At 40.1% G+C, this 18,532-nt stretch overlaps 1 protein-coding gene and 3 long non-coding RNA genes across 6 annotated transcripts; 2 read left to right on the top strand and 2 right to left on the bottom strand.

The window, feature by feature from the left end:
- Positions 1–137: 137 nt before the first annotated feature.
- Positions 138–13,187, bottom strand: LOC126614709 (uncharacterized). 3 transcript variants are annotated; one of them, XR_007620492.1, is made up of 5 exons: positions 12,905–13,187; positions 12,726–12,787; positions 5,016–5,121; positions 887–934; positions 138–300 (listed from the first exon to the last, which is right to left on the bottom strand). It is a non-coding gene; the product is annotated as an uncharacterized LOC126614709 (long non-coding RNA). The 3 variants fall into 3 exon arrangements; XR_007620490.1 differs by having other exon boundaries at positions 887–921; XR_007620491.1 differs by lacking the exon at positions 887–934.
- LOC126614716 (uncharacterized) lies at positions 1,855–3,981 on the top strand. Its single transcript, XR_007620502.1, has 5 exons — positions 1,855–1,998; positions 2,100–2,168; positions 2,261–2,360; positions 2,954–3,013; positions 3,779–3,981. It is a non-coding gene; the product is annotated as an uncharacterized LOC126614716 (long non-coding RNA).
- LOC126614697 (uncharacterized) lies at positions 5,212–12,619 on the top strand. Its single transcript, XM_050282354.1, has 2 exons — positions 5,212–8,198; positions 12,436–12,619. The coding sequence occupies exons 1-2, from the start codon at positions 7,404–7,406 to the stop codon at positions 12,580–12,582; spliced, it is 942 nt and encodes a 313-aa protein (XP_050138311.1). The 5' UTR covers positions 5,212–7,403; the 3' UTR covers positions 12,583–12,619.
- Positions 9,930–11,938, bottom strand: LOC126614715 (uncharacterized). Its single transcript, XR_007620501.1, has 2 exons — positions 10,276–11,938; positions 9,930–10,059 (listed from the first exon to the last, which is right to left on the bottom strand). It is a non-coding gene; the product is annotated as an uncharacterized LOC126614715 (long non-coding RNA).
- Positions 13,188–18,532: the final 5,345 nt, after the last annotated feature.

Here is an 18,532-nt window from a genome sequence, read left to right as displayed (position 1 = left end):
ATTCAATAAAAATTAAAATCTAATGAATTTACTCTTAACCATGGTTTTTTCAAGAATAAGAAAAACCTAAAAATATCCCAAACGATCCCAAATTTTGGAACTGCTTTAAACCAACCTGCCTTGAAATTATAGCCGCTTGAGAAATCTTCTTCAAATCAGAACGGAAGAGGCAGCACGTGCAGTCTGTTTCTGCTGTGCCTCTAATGTTGCTTCACCTTTCTCCCTTGCTTCTTCACATGTTTCCATCCCTGAACTGCACTTGTCTGCTTCCTTTTGATACTGGGATGCAATCTTCTTAGCCTAAAGCAAAGCCATTAGTGAGTTTTAAATACAAACTGGTCCTTGCACATATGTTTAGAATGACATCGGTAAAAAAATTCAACGTGATTTTTATTTAAAGGAATAATGTAAAATTCAAAAGCTTATTCCCTTCAAATGACGTATATTAAACTCAGAGAAAATTGTAGCAATGGTTCCACAATTTCATTCCAATTAGAGCAATCGTACCTTAACTAAAAATTCATGACCATTAATCCCTTAACTCATCAAAACGTGCATGTATGGTCATTTTCATTGACTCCGTCAGAATTTCATCAAAATGAGTTATGTTGAAAGAATCATTACTACAATTGGGTTGCATTAATCATGGTTCTTAAAATGGTATGTTATCATTTAATTAATGCAAACATTGTTTTCTCAACACTTTTAACATTTTGTCATCATCACAAAGGAATTAGCCTGATTTTTGACAACTTTGATATTTCCAATTTGGTGGATCTACTTTATCAAGACATTTCAACATAGTTAAGATCTATGCACAGCTTTTAAATTAGTTTCCAAAAAGAAAAGTAACGCCTCATTTCGAATTTTGTTATCTAAATCTTACCCTCAAGCAATTTAAAACTTGTAAAGATGCCCAAACTGTAGTGATCCCCTGCAAAAGAAAACGGCAAACAAAGAAAAAAGAACAAACGATGAGCAATAAAACTCACAGACCATAATACACAAAATTCCCTATAACATAAATTGATAAAGCATTTTACCCGATCCAATTGAATTCCTGATCACAACACATAAGATAAACTAATAAACCATTTTATCCAAATAACCATTTAATTTTAAACATTTCAAACCGAAGAGAACCAAATGTGCATATTTGGAAGGAAAAAAAAATGGAGTGTTTTGAGTATCTAAATCTCACCCTCAACACTTTAAAAATATAGCGGTCCCAATGGAAAGAGAACTTGCAAAACGGCGTCCCAGCACAGACACAACATATTAAACAAACGCACGAAGACAAAAATAAAAATAAAAAACCGACAATGAACGACAAAATTCAGAAATCCCAGGACATAAAATCGAAAACGACATAAAAATTAGTAATAAAAGTTATGAAAAAACAGACACCACTTGACACCAAATGGCTTGACGCCAACGATAACCCCAAAGGCAAGCAAAATTGCAAACCAGTTAAGAAAAAATTAAGAGTCCATTCCTCTGTCATATTCTTTTCCCCTGTTTTACTACCCCTAATCCCAAATGTGTCTTCGATGCTCTTTGTCCGTTTTTTCTGTCACCCTAATATCTCACCGGTAAAATCTCAACGCTGCTGCGTTCCCTGTTACATCCACCCCTAAATTAAATTGTATTTTCACTAAGTTTGAGAGCATCTTGCTTTTAAAATTATTTTTGGGTCTTAAATAGTGTGCCCAAGGGGCCCACCCCTGTTTTTTCCCCGATTCCCTTCCCATTTTTCTTCTTTTTCTGATTTTTACAACTCTCTCTCCGCTCCTCTCCGATACACCATCCACACCCACACCCAGTTACACACGCACACCCTAGGGCCCTCCCAAGCAAGAACTCGAACCCAGGATAGGTCCATGGTGCACCATAGTGGCGGAGACCACTGATCTCTTCCTCCCTCGTCGAGCTCCGGCGAGTCCGACGGCTTTCGAGCCTATTTCCGGCTAAACGACGACGATTTGGCCGGCGTGCAAGGTATCAATCTCTTCGTCTCGCTGAGTAGTATAACTTTCCTTTTTGTTTCACCCAATTTAGTTGAGTATTGAAGAAGTTATATTCATTTGAATCTTACCCAGTTTCCGGCGACCTCCGCGGCTTTCGAGGTGTTTTTCGGCCAAACCACGGCGAGTTAAATGTCGTGTGAGGTACCATTCTCTTCCTCTCTTCGAGAACTATAACTTTCGTTTTTGTTTCACTCGATTTCGTTGAGTATTAACAAAGTTATTGATGTTTAAAGGTTGCCCAGAAATTCTGGCGGAAAGCCCAGTTTTCTCGGCGAACCCGTATTTTCCAGGCCATTTTCCAGCCAACTCCGGCCCCGATTACGGGAACCAAGGGTATATTTCGATTCCTTACCTTCAGGGCTTCAATTTGGTATATTGAATGACATGTTTTGGTTGAGTTTTGAGCTCCATCAGAGCTTGGGAATTCTCCGGCCGAAATCCGGCCTTCTCCTCCCTTTGAATCCGGCGACCCACCAAACCCAAGCCCTTTGGGCCTTCCCTGCCGAGCCCAACCCAAACCCATTTCTCTTTTTATTTTGTTTAGGCCTTTGGGCCTAGAACCCTCCAACCCTTTTTATTTTCTGTTTTATTTATTTTTGGTTTTAAAAGCCTTTGGGCCTTATATGTTAAAAACCTAAGCCTAACCCACTTAAAAATCTAAGCCTAAACCCTTTAACCCTTCCAACCCTAAATCCTAGCCGGCTCAAACCTTTTTGTGGAATATTCCATTAGGGAATATTCCATCAGAGAATATTCCGTCAGGGAATATTCTTTGGAATATTCTATTGACGTTTACGAAATTATCCGAGATCCTTCTTAGAGTAATTCGACGTCCCGAATCCGTTTCCGACGTCCGTTTTCCCAAATTCAATTGCTATAATAGAGTTTTATTAATTGGACCCTAAATGTGCTGTTTATATGCTTAGGAGCAATTATTGTGACGCTTCCGTCTTCGCTAGTGGCGCAGTTTTTGGCGGCTAAGTACTGTGAGTGGACCCCTTTCTAAAATTACATGATTTGATAATTTAATTACATAAATGAATAGCATGCCTTACGAGTTTACGATTTGATTTATGATAAGCATGTTTATTGAATATATTGATTTTCGTCTCGTGTTTTTGGTGAGAAATCAATTGTTGGCCTATATTGAGCTATATTTTAACATATCGTATTTTCTATAAAAACCATGAACTGGTAGACTATCTGATAGATGACGATAGGATGCTAGAACATGTTTTTGAAACCATTTTTATAGTATAAACGATTATCGGTATTTATACTATAAAGTGGTTATTTATGAGAGGCGTAACTATTTGTGCGTACGTAGTGGACACTATGCCGCCTGGGGCGAGGATTTGGTGTTGGCATTTAGGCCGGGAGAAATAATCCCTAGCTACGGGCTGAGGGACATGAAAAGGCATTGCGCCGGGAGTTGGTAATCTCTGGCTACAGGTGCAGAGACCACGGAGTAGGCATTGGGCCGGGAATTATATTTATTCAGTGATCTTACTAGCAGCACACCGCGCTTACGAGACGATTTATGAGACGTTTACTGTTTTGATTTATGCGATGATATTCCGCTATATGGCTTTTGACATATTTTTGGCATGCTAGGATTTTTATTAAATCCATCACTTATTATGCTAGTAGTTTTCATTATTAAGTTGTGGGGGTTAGTATCTTGATAACTGTTTTATTATTATATATATATGAATTTGGTCCACTCACCTTTGTTTTGCGTCCCCATTCAGGACTTAGAATCAAGGCACCTAATTCCGGCGTCAAGACACTTCCGCAGGAGCATCTTTAAATCCTCTCGATGTAGGACCCACTTCTTTATTCATTCAATTTCATCTTAATTCTTTTTAGTGACTAAATTTAGTTGTATGCTCTGAACACGTTCCTAAATTGTTAGTTCATTGTATTTAAATTCATAACCTGTATTTGTTTCTTATTCTTAGCTTTTGTATCAATTAATGGCTTTCGTCACCCTCGGTTGTTGGCCAGCACGTGTCTATCCTGGTATTCGGGGGTCGGGGCATGTCATTCCCCCCGCCAACAAACCCTCAACACCCTGTAATGCTATTTTCTTCCAAATCTATAACAAAAAATGCATGCATAAACACGGTAGAAATTTGCGAAAACCCACAACACAACCTAACTAAAAATCTCACGGATCAAAAGTTTCACCCAAAAGAACCCCCCATCTCTCTTATCAAATGAAAACTCCAAAAGCAATTCAATGGTTGCTAACAACCCATTTAAAATTGAACCCAAAAAAATTAAAAGCTTCTCCCACATTGATTAGTCATTCATTCGGCACCTGCATTTTACTAAAAAATTTCTTGATGAGGGCAAAGCTAGGAGTCTCAATTTCAAAATCCAAATAAAAAAATAAAACAAAATTGAATGAACTACGAAGAAAATTTATTCTCCAATAGAAAACTCAGCGTTACACAAAATCATTGAATTGGAATGAAACTAATGAGATTAAATTGAACAAAACCTAACTCAATTGAAGCCATTCTGTGAAAATCTTCCGAATCAAATTAATAAAACAAAAATAAAAAATTTTAAGAGTTAGAAATAAGAAGAAAGCATTTTAAAGCAGGCAAAAAAGACGGAGACAGAGCATCAACTAAGAGCAGATTTCCTCCAGACTTGCTTAAGAAGTGGAGTACAGATTGTCTTCTAATGCAAAACCATAAAGTGAGTTCTAATCTAAAGGCTCCTACCTTAAAATTAGACGTATTTATCAAATATATCAATTAATAATCCTCAAGCATGTAATTATCCAAAATAATCAAATGGGAAACCATTTACTTGGTCAAATCTTATAATTGCTCAGTTTGTTTTTTTGCTTTCCAAAGGCAAACCGCTTAGAAACATATATCATAATCTTCGGTTGAGAAAATCAGTTTGTTTTATGGTGTTTTCGCTATTTTCAAAATCAATATCAAATTTTGTAAGGAAGAGAAAAGAATTTACCTTTGGGAAAGTCTGAACGGTTGCGGCTGTTGGTAGAATCGAACTGAGATTCAACTTATGAAGACTTTAAGCCACAATTGTTCTTTCTTAACCTTAGCTACTTCAGCTACATAACCCGAAAAAAAAAAATTTGATTATAGTTAACTAATCACTCCATGATCACGTCGAATCCTTATGAAAATGAATTTAGAACAAAATTGCGCTAAAGCTAGGGCGTCACCCGTAAGTGGCGCGCTGTGTGGCCCGAGCACAGTGATAAATGAGCAAGGGTCGCTGTATCTCCATCAGCACCCGGATGCAGTGTTAAATGAGCAAGGGGGCCATAGAAACTTCTTTTCGAACGACTCCACTCAAAGTTGTTTGGGAGCATATGCTCCTATCAACTTTACACGGGACACACAAAAGAAGTACTTTGATCCTATTAGACGGGGGAGGGTGAAGAAGCTAGGACAGAAGGGTAGAGTTCAAGAGAGCAAAATGCGTTTAGGAACGTGGAATATAGGAACCTTAACGGGAAAATCTATGGAAGTAGTGGAAGTTACGGTGAGGAGAAGGATAAATATTATGTGCCTACAAGAAACTAAGTGAGTTGGTAGTAAGGCAAAGGATCTAGAAAACTCAGGGTTTAAACTTTGGTATTCGGGCACAAATAGAACGAGAAACGGTGTTGGCATCATCGTGGACAAGACCTTGACATAAGATGTTGTAGATGTCAAGAGGGTAGGAGATAGAATCATGGCAATCAAGATTGTAATAGGACAAGAACTTATCAATGTGATTAGTGCGTACGCACCTCAAGTAGGGTTGGATACGAGTTCGAAGGAGAAATTTTGGGAAGACCTTGGCGACTTGGTGCAAGGAATTGCTCAGACGGAGAAGTTATTTATAGGAGGAGATTTAAATGGACACGTGGGCAGGGAGACAGGCAACTATGGAGGTTTTCATGGTGGCCATGGTTTTGGGGAGAGAAACGAGGATGGGGAAGCTATCTTGGATTTTGCAATGGCATATGATCTCTTCTTAGCCAACACCTTCTTTAAGAAGAGAGAAGAACATGTGATCACCTACAAGAGTGGGTCGTCAAAAACACAAATAGATTTTCTTCTAATGAGGAAAGGGGATCGTATAACTTGTAAGGATTGCAAAGTTATACCAGGAGAGAGCGTGGCTAATCAACATCGCTTGTTGGTGATGGATGTACATATCAAAAGAGTGAGACAAAAGAACAAGACTTGGAAGTGTCCAAGGACTAGATGGTGGAATCTAAAAGAAGAAAGACAAGCCATTTTCAAAGAGAAAGTAATCACCCAGTGTGTGTGGGATAGAGATGGGGAAGCTAGCCAAATGTGGGATTCCATGGCTAGTTGTATCCGAAAAGTAGCAAAAGAGGTATTAGGAGAGTCCAAGGGTTTTGCCCCACACCAAAAGGAATCTTGGTGGTGGAATGAGGAGGTACAAACAAAGGTGAAGGCTAAGAAGGAATGTTGTAAAGCCTTATACAAGGATAGGACTGATGAAAATGGTGAAAGGTATAGAAAAGCGAAGCAAGAGGCGAAGAAAGCTGTGAGAGAAGCTAAGTTAGCGGCTTACGACGATATGTATAAACGACTAGATACCAAAGAATGAGAGTTGGATATCTATAAACTAGCTAGAGCAAGGGAAAAGAAGACAAGGGACCTAAACCAAGTGAGGTGCATCAAGGATGAGGATGGAAAGGTTCTTGCTACAGAGAACGCGGTTAAAGACAGATGGAGAGGTTATTTTCATAATCTTTTCAATGAAGGACATGAAAGGAGTGCTTCTTTAGGGGAGTTGAGTAACTCAGAAGAGTGTAGAAACTACTCTTTTTATCGTCGAATCCGGAAGGAAGAAGTGGTTGTAGCTTTGAAGAAGATGAAGCATAGAAAAGCAATAGGCCCAGACGATATACCAATCGAAGTGTGGAAAGTTTTGGGAGAGACAGGTATAACATGGCTCACTGACCTTTTCAATAAGATTTTGAAAACGAAGAAGATGCCAAATGAGTGGCGAACGAGCACTTTGGTGCCTATCTACAAGAATAAGGGCGACGTACAAAATTGCATGAACTATAGGGGTATTAAGCTAATGAGTCATACAATGAAGCTCTGGGAGAGAGTCATTGAGCATAGATTGAGGCAAGAGACACGGGTTTCGGACAACCAATTCGGGTTCATGCCAGGGCGCTCAACCATGGAGGCAATCTATCTCTTACGAAGATTGATGGAAAGATATAGAGATGGGAAAAAGGATTTACACATGATCTTTATAGATTTGGAGAAAGCATATGATAGGGTCCCAAGAGACATTCTTTGGAGGATTTTAGAGAAGAAATGAGTACGAGTAGCATATATCCAAGCTATAAAGGATATGTATGAAGGAGCAAAGACTGCCGTAAGAACTCATGAAGGACAAACTGAAAGCTTTCCCATAACTGTAGGATTACATCAAGGCTCATCCTTAAGTCCTTATCTTTTTGCGTTGGTAATGGATGAGTTAACAGGACATATTCAAGATGATATTCCTTGGTGTATGCTTTTCGCAGACGATATAGTGTTGATAGATGAAACTCAGGAAGGGGTAAATGCAAAGCTTGACCTTTGGAGAGAAGAGTTGGAATCTAAAGGTCTTCGCCTAAGCCGATCAAAGACAGAATATATGGAGTGCAAGTTCAGTGCAAATGGAAGTCAAAACGAGTTAGGGGTGAGGATCGGAGATCAAGAAATACCAAAGAGTGACCGTTTTCGTTACCTAGGATCTATCTTGCAAAAGAACGGAGAATTAGATGGAGATCTCAACCATAGAATACAAGCTGGATGGATGAAGTGGAAGAGTGCATCCGGCGTGTTGTGTGACCGCCGTATGCCACTGAAGCTCAAGGGAAAATTTTATAGGACGGCAATAAGGCCGGCGATGCTGTATGGCACAGAATGTTGGGCGGTGAAGCATCAACACGTACACAAAATGGGTGTAGCGGAGATGAGGATGCTTCGTTGGATGTGTGGGCACACGAGAAAGGATAAGATTAGGAATGAGGATATCCGGGGTAAAGTAGGAGTAGCCGAAATTGAAGGAAAGATGAGAGAAAATCGGTTACGGTGGTTTGGACATGTGCAAAGAAGGCCTACTGACGCTCCGATTAGAAGATGCGACTATGGGACAGAGGTTCAGGGTCGAAGGGGTAGAGGAAGACCTAGGAAAACTTTGGAAGAGACTCTAAGAAAAGACTTAGAGTACTTGGATCTAACGAAGGACATGACACAGGACCGAGCACAATGGCGTTCTAAGATTCATATAGCCGATCCCACTCAGTGACTTGGATTTTCCAAGTCTCCAACCGAGAAGTTTTCCTCACTCAGGAAATTAAGGGAACACTACCTCAACCTACATGCTCCACTCACAAAGCTTCAACAAAAGAAAATTCAAAGAACTTAGCGAAGAAGGCTTTGGTGTATTTAACACAATACGTTGAAATGAAGGAAAGCTTATTTATTGATATCCCCGATAAGCTACAAATATGTACATATACATAAGTCAAAATAAACAAACAAGAGGGAGCCTTCACAAAGGTTGCTTAGGAGAAGTCTCAGCAGTCGGTAGAGCCCCAGAAAGAGAAGGCACCGGAGGGGGAGCATTCGGAGCCTCAGTACTGGACAGAACCCTAGAAGGAGGAGGCATCAGAGGTTGATCATTTGGAGCTTCATTACACGGTACAGCCCCAGAAGACGAAGGCAATAAATGCCTTTGGAATAAACCCACAAATCTCTGATGATCAAGTAAAACCTGACCATTAGATTCCTTCATCTGGTCAAGCTTCCTCTTCATGTTTGTAGCATAGTTATGTGCGAGCCGGTGCAACTGTTTATTCTCATGCTTGAGCCCTCTAATCTCTTGTTTGAGACTCATCACTTCAGCCGTCAATGATTCAACTTGGCGAGGTCGAGCAAATAGGCGTTGGGCCATATTAGACACAGAACCTGCACACTGAACACTGAGAGCCAGAGAATCCTTAACAGCTAACTCATCAGACCGTTTGGAAAGTAGTCTGTTATCTTTGGGAGTGAGAAGGTTCCTGGCCACCACCGCAGTGGTCATATCATTCTTCATCACGGAATCCCCAACGGTAAGAGGACCAGTAGGGGAGACGAAGGATGGACGCCATATGTTGTCAGGAGAAGGCGGGGCTGCCTCTTCAACAAGGTTCAAGTCAAAACGACGGTCGGATGGGCCATACATTTTCAAAGGTGTTGAAGAGAGAAGAGGTCGGACAAATCAAGATCTTAGAAGTGCAAGAATGGAGCTTCTACTGGTGGAGATTCAAGTGTGCTTTGGAACTTAATGCCAGCCCCTATAAAAATCTGCACTCGACGGAGCTTTAGAAATCGAAGAGGCGCCTGCTCAGAAATCGAAGAGGCGTTTGCTTTCTCAAAAGCAAGGCTGCTCAGATACCACGAGGGTCGATCTCAGAAATCGAAGAGGCGTTTGCTTTCTCAAAAGCTGGGCTGCGCAAAGACCACGAAGGCCGATCTCAGAAATCGAAGAGGCGCTTGCTTTCTCAAAAGCTGGGCTGCTCAGAGACCACGAGGGCCGATCTCAGAAATCGAAGAGGCACCTACTTTTCCAGCCTTGTCAGCACCTGTCACACGCACACTCAGCTTTGTGGAAATTATGGGCATTCGGTCGAAGACTTCTGGTGAAGTAGAAAGCACATGAGTTTTACTGTTCAATCACCCACTTCCCACACGCAACAGTAGCTCATGGGTACCACAGATAACTTTGCCAAAGTTCTCTGCCAAAGTTGAACACGTGAAGCTTGCAGCTCCCACTACATCGCTCTGACCAAGAAGGGTAAAAGAATAGCAAAGAAACAACACTAACAAAGTTTAGACACATAAATTTTGAAGGTCTAGCTACCATATTATTACCCACAAGGGTAAAGGAACAGTACCACTGCTGGATAATTGGAAAGTCCCTGTGTGTCAACCTCTGTGCTTCATGGCAAGGTAGACTAGCAAACATGCCCAACCTTTAATCACATTCGAGAAAACACTCCCAACAAGATTGCTTGCTCCAAAATCGAAGAGGCACCGTCCTCCGAATCTCGAGTGCTAGACTCCCAACATGACTACTTTCTCAAAAATCGAAGAGGGTAAAGGAACAGTACCATTGCTGGATAATTGGAAAGTCCCTGTGTGTCAACCTCTGTGCTTCGTGGCAAGGTAGACTAGCAAACATGCCCAACCTTTACTCACATTCGAGAAAACACTCCCAACAAGATTGCTTGCTCCAAAATCGAAGAGGCACCGCCCTCCGAATCTCGAGAGCCAGACTCCCAACATGATTACTTTCTCAAAAATCGAAGAGACACCGCTTTCCGAATCTTGAGAGCCAGACCCCCAGCATGATTGCTTTCTCAAAAATCGAAGAGGCATCGTTCTCCGAATCTCGAAAGCCAGATCCCCGATAGGATTGCTTGTTCGAAAACCGAAGAGGCAACACTTTCCCAACTTCAAGAGCCGAATCTCCTTGGATAAAGCTGTCTGTAATCTTCACACGCAACATCAGCTTTCCAGATACCACAAACCACTTTTTCAAAGTGCTCTGACAGCGTTAAAACATGTGAAGCTGACAGCTCCCACTACCGTGCTATGACCAAGTAGGGTAAAGGAATAGCATTACTACTTGTTGTTAAGGAGACTCCTATATATGTCGACCTCCATCCCCAACGGACAGGCAGACCTGCAAAAATGCTCAACCCTTCCTCATATCTAAGAGGGCACTCCCAACGAAGCCTTTCGAAATATTCAGCTTTCTTTCCCCCCGATAATCCCTCTGCAAACAAGCTATACTAGAGCAAGAATATCTCATATCATCAGGGTTAAAAGCAAGAGTATCCCATATCATGCTTTTTCCCTGTCTTTTTCTTTGACCTTGTTCTTACCTGCAAGACAAGGAGAAAGAGAGCAATCAGTCACTACTTGGAATCAAGCTTCCAGCCAGGAACTGACTGCCTGGAACCCCTTACCTGATTACTTACCTGACATTGCTCTCGAGTACTCATCTTCAACATCTTATGCTTCCAGGGAAGATACCGCATCTGCATGAGGAACAGATAGGGCAAGGGAAAAGGATACAAGGAAGCAGGTGGAGACAAGCGTAACAGCACACGTGCCGATACATCCATTACTCTGTCAAAGCAAAAGTATCCCATATCAGCAGGGTCGAACGTACTCTAGATTTGATGGACTTGTTTTGACCCTCAAATTCTTCAGTCGGCCTTATACTTTGGAGGAAACCAGAAAACCCTCCAGCTCAGTTCAAGAATAAGCCTGTGGAAAGTTACTTCTTCAAAAGCAAAAGTATCCCATATCATCTCTTCTCATTTTCTTCTCTTTATCCTTCATGCTGCCTGCAAGATAGGGAGACTGTGAACAATCAGCCGGAGCTATGATTGCTTACCTTGTCTGTCACCTCTTTCAGCAGATCCCCTAGCTCGGCGACTTGGGGGACTCCTACTACATGGTTTGTATCGCGCTTGACCAAGCCTGAAACTACAAGTAAGCTTCAAGTGAAATTGATACATTACCTTGTGCATCTCCACCAGTTAAAGATACCACCCCGGGATGGAGGAAGAGTACTTCCAGAGAAGATGCCCCATCTACCTATGAGACAGATAAGGCACGTCAAGACGATACCACACTCCGATACTTAGAAGTTTCGTGATTATGAGATCATTCTCCCACAATATTTCCTAATGTCTTTTGTACTAAATCATTCACTTGTACTCACTAAAGGAGAGCTTGAACCTATGTACTTGTGTAAACCCTTCACAATTAATGAGAACTCCTCTATTCCGTGGACGTAGCCAATCTGGGTGAACCACGTACATCTTGTGTTCGCTTTCCTATCTATATCCATTTATATACTTATCCATACTAATGACCGGAGCAATCTAGCGAAGATCACAAAAAGCGACCGTTTTCGCTACCTAAGATCTATCGTGCAAGAGAACGGAGAATTAGATGGAGATCTCAACCATAGAATACAAGCTGGATGGATGAAGTGTAAGAGTGCATCCGGCGTGTTGTGTGAACGTCATAGGTCACTGAAGCTCAAGGGAAAATTTTATAGGACGGCAATAAGGCCAGCGATGTTGTATGGCACAGAATGTTGGGCGGTGAAGCATCAACACGTACAAAAAATGGGTGTGGCGGAGATGAGGATGCTTCGTGGGATGTGTGGGCACACGAGAAATGATAAGATTGGGAATGAGGATATCCGAGGTAAAGTAGGAGTAGCCGAAATTGAAGGAAAGATGAGAGAAAATCGGTTCCGGTAATTTGGACATGTGCAAAGAAGGCCTACTGACGCTCCGGTTCGAAGATGTCACTACTGGACAGAGGTTAAGGGCCGAAGGGGTAGAGGAAGACCTAGGAAAACTTTGGAAGAGACTCTAAGAAAAGACTTAGAGTACTTGGATCTAACGGAGGACATGACACAAAACCGAGCGCAATGGCGTTCTAGGATTCATATAGCCGACCCCACTTAGTGGGAAAAGGCTTTGTTGTTGTTGTTGTTGTATAGTTAACTAATCTGGGTTAACATTAATCAAAAAGCTTGGAAATTTCAGATCAAAAATCACACCTCAGGCTGCAAGTAGAACCAAAACTATGGAATTTCAAAACCACTCACATTAAACATAGAGGTCTTCGCAGGCTTCAAACAAAAATCATAAACTCGAAAAACCCGATCTCCTGAAATCGAAAACAAGGCCAAATTAACCATCATCACCCAGAAGCCGAAGCTACAATCAAAATTCCCAAAATCAGAACCAAAAAATTTGAACAAAAACATTTAAAATCCAAACTTACACTCGCAAGCACACAACATTCAAGGCAAAAAATTACCCAAATCAAATCGGCAGCAGGAGATGCAATCTTTTATGGGCTTCAAATTTTCTTCAAATCGAGACCAAATTCGCTATTTTTCAGCAAGAGAGCGTTGCCGTTTGTAACCCGCGATGAAAAGATCTAAACCAATTTGACTAACTTGAGAGTTTTCTGGAAGAAAGGAAGGCACAGAGAGAAGCGGAGATAGGAGAGAAGGCAAAGAGAGGTTTGAGAGAAACAAAAGTTTTCTGAGGGTAAATAGGAAGATAGTAACTCAAGTGCCAATATGTGAAATATAAAAATAAGAAACCCAGGTGTCATGTGCCATTTGTGGGGAACACCAACTATCTTGACACACTCCGACCCGGAATGTCCACTAGGACCCCAAATTGAGTCGTGTTGGCCGACACCTGGAATGTGACGAAGCTATAAAGTGTGATAATGTATAAAATGTGAATAAATTAAAATCTAAAAGTGCATAAGTACACGAGTGCGCAGTGAGCAGGTCTGGACCCATTTCAAGCGTGATACAAAGCATAAGTAAAGTACATTAAGATAAAATAATGACTATACCATCAAAGGAAGCCACCTATACTGGGAAGTGTCACGAATCTTCGTCGATACGGAAACCTTGCTGCTAGAACTTGGAGGGGTACAAAAACAGAAAATGTGAGTGAGTGAAACAAAACTCTTCAAACCAATTCCAACTACCAAAGATAGTATCCCTTCGCCGTAATACCTGCTTAATTTCCCAGAAAATAACAGGTGTGACTATAAATCAAAACCATAACCAAAATGATAGTCTTATGGTTATGCTATGTCAAATATCTTAACAGGAATGAGTAACCCAGGTGAATTAAACCAATAGGAAATGACATGTTAGCCTGATCCACCCATCATGTACGGTTGAATCAATATCTTATCCCATATATGCTTGCATCTCATCACATATCTCATCATAAATATATACTAGCATCTCATCACATATCATCACATATATGCTAGCATCTCATCACATATCTCATCATAAATATATGGTAGTATTTCATCACATATCTCATTATAAATATATACTAGCATCTCATCATATATGCTAGCTCGTAACATATCTCATCATAAATATATGCTAGCATCTCATCACATATCTCATCATAAATATATACTAACATCTCATCATAAATGCTAGCTCGTAACATATCTCATTATATATATATGCTAGCATTTCATTACATATCTCATCATAAATATATGCTAGCATCTCATCACATATCTCATCATAAATATATACTAGCATCTCATCATAAATGCTAGCTCGTAACATATCTCATCATATATATATGCTAGCATTTCATTACATATCTCATCATAAATATATGCTAGCATTTCATCACATATCTCATCATAAATATATGCTAGCATCTCATTACATATATGCTAACTCATAAGTCAGAGTCGCCTCTAATGACTTGTACGACTTATCCATATCTCATCAATCATTGCTAGCATATAAGTTGGAGTCACCTATAGCGACCTGTATGACATATTCATATCTCATCGCATATGCAAATGATATGTCAGCCGGATCCACCTCTTGTGGCTTGTATGGCTAAGTCTATAGCTTATATCTCAATCTAGCCGAAGTCACCTCTAGTGACCTATACGGCACTACGCCTGCACACGAGTCGGAACCACTGTAGTGGTCTGTACGACAAGACTGGGTGTAAATGAATACGCTCAAGTGCTACAATCACGTGAAGAGTCACCTACGAGTTGGAACCACCTATAGTGGTCTGTACGACAGACATGTGCACCTACCTTGAATTCAAGGTGAGCGTATGGTGCAAAAGGTGAACATTACGTGAAAGACTGTGCCCTAGCCACGAGTGGGAGCACTAACACCAGGGTGCAGGTTTATGAGCTTTAAATCCATCTAATACCACATGTACGACTCATAAGCAACATGTACGACAATGCCGGAGTTGCTTACTATTGCAACTTGTACGACCGTGTCGGAGTTACTTAAAACATAAATGTAGTCATACCATAACCCCATCAGTTCGACTAATACCGTATACTTACCTGAACTTACCTGTGTGTCCTGCGTTCATTCTTGAACTCCAGAGCGCTCACAATAATTATGTGCAAGAATATACATATGGATATATCATGATGTAAATTTGAATTTCAACCATATCATAATATTTCCAGATATATAAACACATAAACAAATGGCTTAAAATGCAATAACTGTAACGCCCCACTCTCGAACCATTTACCTTTGGGAATAATTATTGGTGATAAGCCCAATTAGACACTAGTTTAATTAACTAACATTACTTATGTTTCCTTACTTCAATTCCTTGATTCTTCACACATTGATTTATGAACAACAATTAACTACCAAATCATAAGGTTAATTCTCACATTTTCCACCAATGTCCCTCACATTATTCAATTCCCCAAACAAGGCTATTGTCCCAAATATTTAGTCTCATTTATTAAATGACTGCATCTAACATCTTGTTAGACTGCCTACGTACCGTAAACAGGGATCAAGTCATTCGTAGTTCGCATTAGTACTTCAAAGCATTGACAATAATTATATGAAATATTCAATTTATAAACGTTTGAGGAGATGTCAATCTTATACATACATACATATATATATATATATATATCCGCGCTACGACTCCTTCACAGGAATGTCGAGACATCACGACCTATCGCCGCCTGTGGCCAAGTATCAAATCACGTCTCAGAGTTCTTACCGATAGAATACCTAATTTACATAAAACATATCCTCAAGGACCTTTAAGAATAATTTGAGACCCATTGACCAAGAGTCAACCGTCGATCTTCGATCGACGGTTGGGTCCACAACCCTGTATAACTCGATCCGGAAGATCCGCACATCAGATTTCCAATCCGCAATTTCCAAAGATCCACATTATGCTTCTAGAATAACATACTAAAATTTCATTACGATCCAACGGTCGGATCTCCGCCAATTGTCCAAAACCAAGTGGCAGTTAACATTTATTTTATAAACTTACTGATAGGAGCATATTTATGCGACTTAATTAGCTTGTTTTCTTGCATTTATGTTGTTAGTTCCTAGTTATTTTAGTATTTTAAGCTATTTTCGTGTGTTTGTAGGTTTAAAGGGCTAAAGTGGCAAGAAAGTGCATTTGGTGCATTTTGGGCTTGGAATGGATAGCACATGCATGGAGCAAGGTGGATGGACGAATTTGAAGACTAAAAGAGGCTAGGATTATGTTGAAGTTATGAAGAAATTAATTCAAGAAAAGGAAGTAAAGGATGCAAGCAAGAAAGAAAGAATGTTAGCCAAAGTTACCTTATTTTGTCCTAAACTTTCCTAATCCTTCACCACTTAATTTCTAGCTGCAAGGAGGATCTCTAATTATTTTAGAACACTAAATAAATGATCCTAGAAGACCTAATCCCAGTCAAAGAAGGTTGCCGCACCAAATCTACAAGGAAAATTTCCTTGCCGTGCAAGGAAGTCACATTCCCCTTTCTTTCTAGGCTTGCCGCATATCACTTGCCCTTTTCCTCTTGGGATTCTGATTTGTTACCCTTAAACCCTTCCCAATTTAATTCCCAGCTGTGCCCCTTCCTTCTCCTATAAATAAAGGACCTTGCCGCACCATTCAAACCATCCATTCACTACCATTCATACTTTCAGCCATCCTTTCATATAATTCATCACTCAAACCTTCACCCACACCTTGTGCCATAGCAAAGAAGAAGAAGGAGGATCATTGGATGTGCTTGCCATTCAAGTTGGATTGCTGGAACATTCTTAGGTGTAATCCATCTTTTGTTTTCAATGTTTAAGTTTAATTATCTTTGTTTTGCGAACATGAGGAGCTAAACTTGTTTTAGTTAGGGGGAAATTCAAAGCCATGAATATATTTGCAATATGAATTGATTACTTCCAATTGTGATTTCATAAATTGTGAATGCAATTTACTTAACTGTTTGATTCAGAACTTATTCTTGTGTGTTGATTAAGGATGCATACTTAGTTTGCATGCATGAATTTGATGCTAGAATATAAGGGAGTTTCACCTAATCGTTATGAACTTATATTCATAAGTAGTGGAGGTTGCTAGTCACAATCGTGTTAAGTAGATTCCTGGCAGGAGTATCATGTTGTTCATAGTTACGAATGCCTTGTCAATGCTTATAATTTTCACAAAGCTTAATGATCTTTGATTGTATCTCTATTATGTTGTTCATGCAGGGGACTATTGAAGAATAATTTGGTTGCCGATGCATTGTCCATCCAATTCAATGACTTAAGGAAAATCTGAGGGTTAATTAGTGCTGTTCACGGTTAATCTGGGGCGTTGAGGTTCATGGTTTATTGAAAAAGCAACTGGAAATCGATTTGTGTGCAAGTGTGTCAAGTGTGGAGAAGAACCCTCTAGCTAGCCAATCACCCATATTTTCCCCCAAATTCGTGCTAAACTTGTTTAAGTTTTTAAGTTACTTGTCTTTACTTTAAATTCGTCGAAAACCCAATCCCCTTTACTTTATTGTGTCAAATTAGTTATAATATGTCCAAACTTGTGTTTTTAAGTGTTTTGAGTCAAGTTAAAATCAATTTTCGCCCAAATCACCCTCTAGTGTCTAGTTTGAGTCTATTTGATTGTTTTGAGTCTTTTTAGTTTGTTTTGAGTTCTTTAAGTCTAGTTAAGTGTTTTCAAGCCTAGTTTTGTGTTTTTAAGTCAGTTTTAAGTAGATTAGCAATTCCTCCTAATCCCCGGTCTAGAACGATCCCTACTTACATCTTTACTACAATTGTCAATAAGAGAGTTTAATTTGAGTGCTAGTTTATATCACATCACTTACAAATCCAATTCGGGAAAATCCGTACGTCAGATTCCCGATCTGTAAGTTCCTATGATCCTCAAATATTATTCATTATAACATATTAAAGTTTGGTGACGATCCAACGGTCGAATCGTCAACTCATATAATGACCTATTAACGTATCGAAATGAAACTAAGTCCAGACAATCAATTTACGTTATGCGGATATTAAACATGAACTCAGGGAATCTACTAGTGTTTAAAAGACATCATCAGCCCATAGGCCACGTGCCGCCGCTCGCGCCGCCACGGGTGGCGGTCGGCCGTCCCGACTTGCCAGAAAATTCAACTATTTTTTAAAATTCTCAAAAATTACAAAATTGAAGATCTCAAAGAGTCGAGTAAACTTTATACATGTGGCCAAGTCCAATTTGGCTTGAAAAGGCTCCAATTTACCTTGAATCTGCCAGGAACCCTAGAAGTGGGTGTTCTTGATTCGTCCCCAATTCGACTCCGACGCTCCAACCAATGATTGAGCATTGTTCTAGGCTTCAAGGGAAGTCTATTGGTGGTGGCAATTGGAAGAAATAGCTTCAGAAATAGGAGAATCGACACAAAACCCATCGGTGTCACCATCGCCAAATGTCACGGATTTGACCCAATTTCCATCGAATCTTGATAGAAGAATGAAGGGGAAGAGGTATGGTGATGATTGTAGGTGGAAATGGGATGAAATTCATCTGAAAAACGGCTTGGAATTGCCAGAATTCC

This window comes from Malus sylvestris, chromosome 3, assembly GCF_916048215.2.
Source record: "Malus sylvestris chromosome 3, drMalSylv7.2, whole genome shotgun sequence".
In the NCBI taxonomy this organism is placed as follows: Eukaryota; Viridiplantae; Streptophyta; class Magnoliopsida; order Rosales; family Rosaceae; genus Malus; species Malus sylvestris.
Note: the sequence above shows the minus strand (reverse complement) of the source record. Positions and strands in the feature narration are given on the sequence as shown.

Bases quoted from the DNA above. Each gene is read 5' to 3' on its own strand.
- LOC126614697 (XM_050282354.1), top strand. From the start codon at position 7,404: ATGTATGAAGGAGCAAAGACTGCCGTAAGAACTCATGAAGGACAAACT. The intron at 8,199-12,435 runs GTTCAGGGTCGA...TACTGGACAGAG, and splicing joins GATGCGACTATGGGACAGAG to GTTAAGGGCCGAAGGGGTAG.